This window comes from Rattus rattus, chromosome 2 (genome assembly GCF_011064425.1).
Source record: "Rattus rattus isolate New Zealand chromosome 2, Rrattus_CSIRO_v1, whole genome shotgun sequence".
Classification (NCBI taxonomy): domain Eukaryota; kingdom Metazoa; phylum Chordata; class Mammalia; order Rodentia; family Muridae; genus Rattus; species Rattus rattus.
Window position 1 is genome coordinate 40,381,542 of NC_046155.1, and position 10,896 is coordinate 40,392,437.

A 10,896-nucleotide genomic window follows, 5' to 3' on the forward strand; every position below is an offset into this window, starting at 1 on the left:
TCACCTGCCCACAAACCACAGAATAAACAAATACATGTGAAACCAAAAATGTTTAAAGAACATATATGGGTCTAATGGTAAGGCAAATTCTAGTCACACAGGTACAGGAAAAAGGGGATGTGGGGGCTATAGGGGACAACAGGACAGTCCTTCCTTCTTAGCTAATTTGGGGGACCCATTATAAAATTAACCAGGGATAATGATGCATGCCAATAGCCCCAGCTATTCAGAAAGCCAAGGCAGGAGAACCACTTGAGTCCAGCCAAGAATTCATGACCAGTTTAGCCAATACTGAGACTCCATCTTCCAAAAAGCAACAGTAAAACAGTTGGAGAGATGGCTCAGCAGGTATGAGTGCTAGTTACTCTTCCTAAGGACTACACAGTTTGGTTCCCGGCGCCCACACTGGGTGGCTCACCAGTACCTGTAACTCCTGTTCCAGCAGGTCCAATACCCTCCTCCTATGGCCTCCAAGAGCAAATGCACATATGTGCATAAATAATAGAATAAACTTTTACAAATAAAAATATTTTAAAAGTAGCAAGCAAGAAAAGGATAGGATCTTTAGTTCATAAATAATTCAACATGGTGGTTAAGTGGGCACTGAAACAAGGAAGTACAGTCTTGCATGAATGCTCAGGCCACCTGTCCACCGTGCCTGAGAGCTGGTACTATGCCTTAATGCTTGTACAGACATCTCAATAACACAATGTGGACCTAGACTCACCTAAACATTTCCTCATGAACTAAGTTCCATCCAGTGTTTTATACCCCTGTTCTAAGGAACACAAGCTGAGCTGTGTAAAGACACTAATGTGGGCCTAAGAAGATGCCTTCGTTGGTAAAGCTCCCCAACATCCATGTAAGAAACCATGGGTACACACCCATATCCCAGCGCTTGGGAGGAAGAGACAGGAGGACCCGTGGGCTTATTGGCTAGCCAGTCTAGCCTACTGAGTGAGCTTCAGGACCAGTGAGATGGCCTCTTATGAAAACAGTGGAAAGCAGCTGAGGACAAACTTACTATTAACCTCTGACCTCTATATGCAAACTCACACACACCAAACCCATAAACAAAAACATGCACAAATTTTGTTTTTTCAAAAGACTTATTAACTAGAAGCTTTGAAGTCAAATTCCACCTGTGCTCATACTGGGTTCAACTCCACTCACAATTTGGCAGGGTTATTTATTTTGGGGTGCTGTGATTTAAAACTGGGGTCCTTGCACATGTTAGGAAAGCACACCACAACCAGGCTACTTCTCGGGCCTTCATTGTTATCAATACACACCTAATGGGAGTCAATACTGGGAAACACATCAGGGCCTGGCACACACTATTTCAAATCAGATTAGTATTAGGTCGGTAATGTCTTAGCAGCAAAAGGTCTAAAGGGCAAGCGTTAGCTTTTCAAAGTTGTTCTTTAATTAATAACTCAACGCCACAAGTGGTTTTTAAACATCACTCAGCAATCTTCCCTTGATATCTTGTCTTTTCCTTCAGTATCATTCTCCCTTCACTAGCTACTTCTGCCTTCTTGGGAGAAAAGAAAAAAGGCCTGATTAGAGCCCTATTATCTGGCCAAGGTGAAGACCTAGTTTTCAAGAACTATTTCTAAGAAACTTGGAGAGTAAAGGATCTGCTCAGTGTACACACGCAGTGAATATCCATGTCCCGCAGCCGTGCAGCGGCCGTGCAGCAGCCGTCGCATGTATACGTGCTGCATCTTCACACTGCATCCTTTGGGGATGTGAATGTAGAGGCACGCATGGCTCTGCATAGCAGTCATGAAGCCGTGGATTATCTCCAGTGTCTGTGTGTCGGGGGAGGGGGAGAGGGGAACATCCTTTTATCAAATATTTTATGTGCATAAAAATTAAAGCATTCTAGATGTAGCCAGATGTGTACTTCAATCCCAGCACCCAGGAGGCAGAAGCAGGCAAATCTCTGAATTCCAGGCCAGCCTGGTCTAAAGAGCAAGTCCCAGGACAGCCAGGGATACACAGAGAAACCCTGTTTCAAAGAAAGAAACATCCATTCAGTGGCGGAATGTGTACATACCACACTGAAGGGCCTGCGTTCTACCGCAGAAGTGAATGGACCGATGAAATAAACAGGACACTCCTATCGATAGAATTTCATTACTTGGGAAGAGATGGCTCAAGCAATCAAGACCCCGCTTTGGTTCCTAGTGTTCACACTGGGTAGCTTACAACCATCTACCGCGCTAGTTCAGGGGATCCCACAACCTCTTCTAGTCTCTAAGACACTCAGGACATACATGGTACACATCTATGCTGGCAAAACTTGTCACATAAAATAAAAATAAACTTTAAATTTTTCCTCATTGAAATTGCCACTTGCAAATTTGTGAATTATGCTACACTTATTGGTCACAATTAATTATATTATACTATCTTCCCTCTTTGTAGCAATATAAAATACAAAATTTGAAAAGTAGAATATAAATTTCTGTCTATATGGTCGAAATATAACTAACCACAAGTTACAGATTTTACACTGAGACTTAAGTATTAAAAATTTGGCAAATACTAGTTAAACTACTGTACTTGCTGAAATTTAAAAGAAACCAAAATTATCTTAAAGTGAAAAATCACAAGTCTCAGAAAAACACGTTACTGAATTTACTGTTTCTCTGAAAAAACTTGCATACACATGCAATTAGATTCTGGCAGTGACTGAAGGTACAACAGCCAAGTTTAGAGTTTTTTATTAGCTAATCCAGGCCATAGAACAAAGTTTTGTTCACTACAAACAAAATCTAAAGTCTGCCCCTTAAAGCAGAGTGCTCTCGTTTTGTCACCGATCAGCTACAACCAAACGATCTCCACATATTTCAATTTTTAGTAAATACACGATTACTCGGGCAAAAACCATACTAATAAAAAAAAGAAATCGTTCCCCAAGCAATTTTCTAGGTTTACCTGACTTTCCACACTTCACTTCCCCGCCTCTACCATTCTGAATTTAAAAAAGAAAAAAGAAAGAAAAATCCACAGCGTTACTGCTCTAGGTGAAAGTCACTCCAAGAAGTCGTTAATAGGCAAGCTTTGATGTGAAGATACAATTAAATAAACCGCCAATCAACTTCAGGCCAAAAGGAAAAGTGAGTGGGGGTGTGGCCTTAGGGCTGAGTGACTCAAGGTCCCCCTGGGGTCAGAGCTGCCCCAGTTAGGGAGCCGACCACCCGGACAGGGCGTCCTCCGGGGACTCGCCGAGCGCGGAGAAAGTTACAAGGGAGCTGGGGACCAAGTGCCTGCAGGGTGAGGACCTGTCCGCGCGTAAGCTGTTCACACCTCCGCTTCCCTAAAGCTGTCCCCACCCCAAGGTTTAAATCCGGTTCGGGCGAGAGGGAGAAGGGTAGGGAGAAGTCGGAGCCCGCCGTGAAGTGATGGGTATTTCCTGGTTGGCAAGTGCCTGGATCACCACGCATCCATCTTCCGCCGTGTAGTGCCCCACAGGTGTCCAGTTTCCCCGGTCCAGAGCCCGCTACCGGCCGACCCCAGGGCACCAGCCCCGAGAGGCGGAGCCGGGGAGCAAGGCCCAGGCAGCCCCGAGTGCTCGGAAATGTCTCCTCCCAGCTCCCGCGGATCCGGCCCCGCCATGCCCGACCGGAAGGAGCGCTCGGGCGGCCGCGGGGCTGCACCGGGCCCCCCGGGCCTTCAGACCATGCCGGGCCTGGTGGGGCGGCCGGCGGGGGAGCGGGGCGGGGGCGGCCGCGCGGCTCGCTTCGCCTCACCGTGTGTTCGTGCTCGTCAGACCGAGCCCGGGGCAACAGCAGCAGCAACAACGCGGCGGCCGCCGCCACGCCAGGAGCGCCCGGCAGCGGCCTCATTCTCCGCGCTCCCACAGGCTGGGCGCCGGCCCACCGACTCCTCCGCCGCCGCCGCCGATTCACATCCACCGGGCGCGGACAGACGCACGGGGCCCGGGCCCAGCCGCTGCCTCCGCCGCCGTCACCGCCCGCTCCGCGCCGCCCCCGCCCCCCGGCCTCCGAGCCTCTTCCTCTGACTCAGCCACGTCATCCGGCCACCCCGGCACACGCCGGAAGTCCTCCCAACGCGGGGCCGCAACCGTCGCCCGCCGTGGGGCGCCGGCGCGCGCAGTCCGCGGTGTTGAAGGGTTCCGCACCCGCTGCCCGGCTACTCGCTCAGCCTCGGCTTAGGCCCTCGCGCGTGCGAGCTGAAGCAGCCCGCTGCCGGCAGGCTAGCGAGACGTCAGCTCAGGCGCCTAGCTCGCCATGGCTGCGGGGCGGGGTGGGGCGTCTTATTGGGGGCCTGGGTCTCAGCGCGAACACCCCTTTAACCCATCTAACCCAGGGAATGAGCCACGGGCTCCCCAAGCTTCTTTATGGACGATGATTATTAAACTTAGACGGGGTGGGTTGTGTGTTAAACATTAGCGAGTACTGATTAGACTAATGTACAATCAAGAGATTTGGGCTGTTCATTGTTTTTCTCATCCTCAATCATAAATGTGCCCTGGAATGGAAGCTCCTCAGAGCTCCCGTCACTTGATCTTATATTCTGTACTTAAGCCGTAGTAGTAAGGAGCTAAGTTTGGTATCTTACTCTTAGAACCTCCAGCACTCGGAAAGCTGGACTGATTGTTGAATATCTCATACTTGCGCGGGTTGCAATGTGAGACAAAACAGGAAGAAAACGACAAAACGAAATAAACCGGGTCATAGTAGTGCAGGCATGTAATCCAGCGCCTGGAGGGTAGAGGCAGAATTGCAGAAAGATTGACGCTAACCTTATCTATAGGCCCAGTACCAGGCCAACCAGGCTAAATAGCAAGGCCCATCTCAAACCAAAACGTAGTATGGACTCAGAAGTGATCAGAAGAACAGTCCTCTCTAAATGTGGGACTTAGAGGAAGATTGTCTCCTCCATCAGTATCAGGCAGATTTTGGGATTTAGTCATGTAATACCTCACAGCCAATATTTTGTACCACCACAGTGTGCAGAAGTCTGAAGAAGATCCCACTATCAATTTTCCTTCCCTGTCCATTCCCAAGGAGTGCCAGCAAGATTTCCTACAAAGAAATCAAATTATATCGTTTTGTCCGAAACACACCTTGAATAGTTAGAACTCGTCTAGTGGAATCATCAATAATGATTTCATCTTCTAGGCACTCTGATACTCACACAGACCCCTATGGACAGGTACATATAGTGTGTTCACATTACAGAAAAGTCACAGAAGCACAGGTTGTGTGACAGACTGAAAGACTAGACCCGATTTGCTTCTTTAGTTTTTTAACTGCTAATGTATTACCAACCGTACAACTCTTTAAAAGGTGGATCAGATGTGCTCGAACTGGCATGAAATGATATCCAAGAGGTACTTACAAATGGAAAAGTTTGCTTCCATTTTAAATGGTAACATGCTAGCTTAGGTAGAAAACAATCTTAAGTAATTAATAAATACTCAAAACACCAGAGTGATTTGCTTCAAAATTTGTATAATTTGTATACAACTCTTTGAAAGTTTGTGTGTGTGTTATGTGTATGTGCATGTATGTATATGTGCATGCGTGCATGCATGTGCATGCGCGTGTGTGTGCGTGTGCATGTATGTATATGTGCATGTGTGCGTGCATGCATACGTGTGTGTGTGTGTGTGTGTGTGTTGAAGTCAGATGTTGGCACACAGAGGTCTTCCCCGATCACTGTCCACATATTTTTTGAGACAAGTTCTCTCACTGAAACGGAAGCTCGAGTATACTGCTGGACAGGCTAGCCAGCAAGACCTAGGAATCCTCCTGTCTCCACTTCCCACTTCATGTGGGCTCTTGGAATCTGAACCCAGATCCTCACACAAACAATTTACTGAGTCATATCTCCAGCCCTGTTTGGATGCTTCTTATAAGTGTGCACTACACGAGTAATGATGTCAGAGACGGATGCCCTTGCTAAAGAATACAGTCCAGCTTCCTTAGTCTGTGACTTAGTCACTGTTCTATTGCTGTGAAGACAGACACCGTGACCAAGGTGACTCTCATAAAATGAAGCATTTAACTGGGGTTTGGAGGGCTGGCTTACAGTTCCAGAGGGTCAGTCCTTTATCATCCATGGCAGAGGGCATGGATCAATAGCTGTGAGCTACACATGATCTTCAAGCAGATCCAGTGAGACTGGGTCTGGCAGAGACCTTTGAAGCCTCAGAGCTCACACCCAGAGACATACTTCCCCTCACACGGCCATACCTCTTAAGCCTCGTAATCCTTTCAAACAGCATCACTCCCTGGTGACCAAATATTTAAATATACAAGTCTGGCGAGGGCCATTCTTACTCAAACCACCACAATGACTGTGCACTTGCACAAAGAGACCCAACTTTACTGTGCAAGTTAAAGTTTTTAATTTTTGATTGTTTTTTTTTTTCCCACTTGACTCAAACTAGAAACACCTGGAAAGTGGAGCCCTCAGTTAAGACATTGTCTCCATCAGATTGGCCTTTGGGCATGTCTGTAGGCATTTTTGTTTTCCCTCTGATTCCTGGTTGATGTGGGAGGACCCAGCCCATAATGGAAGTACTATCCGTGGTGCTGGGTTGTATTAAAAAGCAGGGGGAGTAAGCCATAGGGAACTAGCCAGCACTTGCCTCCATGTTCCTGCATGACTTGCCCTGACTTCCCACAATGATGGACTGAGGCTTGGAAATGTAAGCCAAATAAACGTATTCCTCCCACAGTCACTCGTGGTGTTTAACACAGCAGCAGGAAGCAAGCTGGGACCTGTGTTCTGCCTTCATTCATACGGATCAAATATACATCATGTTCCTTGCACCTCTGACCTATGCAGTGCTGGGAATGGATCCCGAAGCCATATTTATGTTAGGCAAGAACTTTGGTGACTAAGCCAGCACTAAGCCTTTGCTCATGGTATTCCCTTTATCTACGATGCCCTGCTTCACCTCCTCTCTTTAATTCTGTCCTTCCAAAGCCACCTGAATCACCCACCTCCTATGGGAACTTGCATCACGTCCTTGGGTGACTGAGCGTCCCTTCTTCGGGATTCCCATAGCATTTGGTGTGCTACGTCCGACTTGCTACCTAGTCCCAGTTCCTCTTTGCTATTGCAGTCTGACCTTCCTTGATAGGCAGGAACTGGCATTTGCTGGTTATCCGTCTCTGCTGCCAGGTTGGTGCCTGTCCCATGGGCACTCAACAGCTCTTTGCCGGACAAAGACATCAACAAGCGGAAAAGCAAATTCCTGCTAGCATGAGAAACATCTCAGGGCAGTACACGGTCAAGTGCATACGGACCTACATCAGTAACTGCTATGAGAACCAGAGGAGGCCATCATATTCATCTTTGGACATCCTCCAGAGCACCGAGCGCGATGACTGGCTCAGAGTGGAGGCTCAGCAAAGGCTCCGTGATTGACTGAATCACTGCCTTCGAATGAAGCGATGATGGGCGGTTGAAGAGCATGCAGCATGGGTACCACACTGAGATGGGTGAGTAGTTCCTTAACCGTCGTCACCAGCCTCCACAGATTGGAGGTATACACTATGGCTGGGGTTTGTGGGGAGAACTAGGCTGGCAAATACTGGAGGTGGAAAAGGACACAGGAAGGAAAAAAAAAAAACAAAAAACAAAACAAAACAAAAAAAACTAAAGCATTCATTTGGGGAGGGTAAATTTAAAACCAGGAACCCTTATCCAAAAGCTGTTGCCTGTACATAGGATATGGTCTTCTGTCTGCTGCCTTGTCTGGCCTTGGTGGGAGAAGGAAGCACCTAGCCTCACAGAGACTTGAAGTGCCAGAGTAGGGAGAGGGAAGGAAAGGCAGGGGAGGTGTTGTGGAAGGGAGTGACCAGGGGTGGGGCCAGTGAGCAAGATGTAATGTGAATAAGTAAAAAAGCTAAAATTAAAATAAAATAAAATTAGGAACCCCTACAGTAATGAATAGGCAGAGCATATAAAAAGAAGACAAAACAAAAAAATTCACAGCGTGACTGATCATTTAAGTGTTGTCCGAGCGGTGGCAGGAAGGGGCAGTAGAGGAGGAGACACCCCGTGTCAATGGAGAATTTGGGAACATTTCGTGGAGGGAAGAACATATAAGGTCATCAATTCAATAACTATTGAGCATGTCCTCTGGTGTGGCATCAGTCAATAGAACTGTGGTAATGACTGGTGTAGCAAGGATTGGGAGATAGAGGGACTGATGAGAGAATGAACAAGTGTGGCTTCAAGTTCCTTAAGATGTGATCACCTCCAGACTGAACCAAAACTCAGGGGGCACCATCGAAGTTAGGTTTTGGGTTAGGGTGTAGTAGAGCAATTACCTAGCAAGCACAAAGCTCCGGGTTTCATCCCCTGCACTACAAGAAAATTAATGATGATGATGATGATGATGATGATGATGATGATGACAATGATGGTGGTGGTGGTGGTGGTGGTGGTGGTGGTGGTGATGATGGTGATGGTGATGGTGGTGGTGGTGGTGGTGGTGATGGTGGTGATGGTGGTGGTGGTGATGGTGGTGGTGGTGGTGATGATGATGATGGTGATGATGATGATGGTGATGGTGGTGGTGATAGTGATGATGATATTTTGTCAAACCAGGGAGTAAGAACCATGAATGTCTTATGAATATGTTATTTTTCTTCTAGATTAGCTTCATCCGCTGACACGTGGAGGCCAGAAGTGAAAGTAATGAGAGCCCACCTCTGGATGACAGTACAGCCTCTTTTTGTAACAGTTTTACTAGGATCAAATTACGTTTAAAGAACTGAGGGCCCATATGACAAGTAAGAAAAACCCACACATTCTGACTCTTTAAATGTGACCACCCAAGTCTCAGGCTACAATAACAGTGTATCTTCTGGTCCCCACTCTCTGTCACACTTTTCTTGTATCTTGCGGTTTCCACTCTCTGGTACACTTTTCTTGGAAGGACATTATCTTTCCAAGGCAGTCTGTTGGCACAGGCTTGTCTCCCAGCGTCCAGAGATGAGCCTCCACTATGAACTCAGAATGAGTCCCAGGCTAGTATGGCTACACCGGGAAACTCTGTCCCAAAACACCAATTCATTCAATCATTGTGTGTGTGTGTGTGTGTGTGTGTGTGTGTGTGTGTGTGTGTGTGTGTGTGTGTGTATTCAGAAGCTTATGTACAGTCAGTCATGTATATATTTATAGTCACACACACACACACACACACACACACATACACACACACACACACACACACACACCTTTGGTGGTGTTGGGGTTGAATCCAGACTTGAACATGCTGGGCAACTGCTCTGTCACTGACCTACATGACCAGTTTTTGATGACTGGGGTGTTTGTTACTTGGTTTTGCATTGTGATACAAGACCTTACAATAGAGCCTAGACTGGCCTGGAAACTCTGGGCCTTACAGGCACATTGCCTCCTTGAACTTCTCTTTCTTCTTCTTCTATTTGTCTTGGCAGTCACTTCAGGAAGATGAGGGGAGAGTTCCTGCCACTTTCAAGTTTTCCCGTTCTGGCTGAACTGTTCTAGAAATTTGCTATCATGTTGAGTTCTTTCTTTAAGAAGCTCTCAGTCAAAACATTTATTTATATGGGCAGACAAGACGGCTTAGAGGGCCAAGCTGCCTTCAATCCTTGTAACCTGAGTTTGGTCTCTGGGAACCACATGGTAGGAGGAGGGAACCCCGCCCTACAAATTGTCCTCTGACCTCCACAACTGTGCTGGGGACAGATCTCTGCCCACCCCATCCACCTCCCATGACACACAAATGAAGAAAAACTCTAGTTTGGGGACTTCGGAGCAATCAAGTCCATTAATTTCTTTGTGTGGTTCATATTTCATTGTATCTGACTCAGTTTTATTTGGCTTTTGTTGTCTGAGTTCTTGTTTGGTTTTGCTTGGTTTGAGTTCCTTAAGATAGAATCGCAATGTAATTCAGGCTAATCTTGAGACCACTGGGTAGCCCAGGCTGCCCTCAAACTCATAATCTTTCTGTCTCTGCTTGGATTGTAGAGACTCAACACCACACTCTGCCCTCACCCAGTGTTTTTTTTTTCTTTAATTAATTAATCTATTACAATGATTAAAGGCAAGAAACACCAGGTGTCACATAATACGAAGCTCTGGGGCTGGAGGTTTCGCAATTGTAGAGGACGCACGCATGAGGAAAGTAGGCCATGAGTTCGATGCCATCTCCTGCGCTCTTCTTCTCCTCACCCATCCCACCCCCACACAAAGATCCTAGCTACTTAGGTGGTGATGACTCCAATAGGCTGCCTCCATGCTCCTTCAGAAGGGGTTCCCTGCCTTGGCCTTGTCTTCTCAGACTTGGAGCCACCTGGACACTGCCAAGCACAAAGCTGTGAGTTTCAGAGGTGATGGAGTGCACAGCTGTGACGTCATGATGTGAGCTCACGCAGCGAGCAGCTGACTGAACTAGAAGCAGAGCTTCCTGCTTGCCAAGCAAAGATTCCCGTCCTAACACCGCGCTGTCTCTTCGGGTACAGAAAAATAAAACTGCCTTCCACTCTGTGGATGAGACGAGAGTTGGCAGGCTAGCCTGGGAACCTTTCTTTTTCTATGAGAAAATGAATTCCAAGTTGTGTCTGAGAATTCTAAATCCGTGTTTTACCCTCCCACTAATCCTCCCACTACCCTGGGAAGCCTCATGTCTGGCCAGCAGGAATGAATGAAAACTATTTTATATTCTTAATAACTTGCTTGGAAACCAAAACAATTTACATATGCACCCAAAGCAAATATCTTATAGTCAGATTCCTCCAGTTTCAGGTTTAATTACTCGCCTTTCTCACACACTGTTCCCTGACGGAGGAGCGCAGGATATGCACTTGCTTCCTTGGAGTACGTGGGAAAGGAATCTCAAAACCCCAGCTCTAG

At 47.1% G+C, this 10,896-nt stretch overlaps 1 protein-coding gene across 2 annotated transcripts in view; it reads right to left on the reverse strand.

Moving 5' to 3' along the window:
- Positions 1 to 4,263, reverse strand: part of Tm9sf3 (transmembrane 9 superfamily member 3) — a 53,893-nt gene extending 49,630 nt beyond the window's left edge. The window contains exon 1 of one of the 2 annotated variants that reach the window (XM_032891952.1): positions 3,762 to 4,263. In XM_032891952.1, the coding sequence (XP_032747843.1) occupies positions 3,762 to 3,857 (96 nt within the window). In that variant the 5' untranslated portion in view covers positions 3,858 to 4,263. Of the gene's footprint in view, positions 1 to 2,946; positions 3,023 to 3,761 lie in introns of those variants that run through there. The other variant, XM_032891953.1, reaches the window with a different exon arrangement.
- Between the last annotated feature and the right edge of the window lie 6,633 nt (positions 4,264 to 10,896).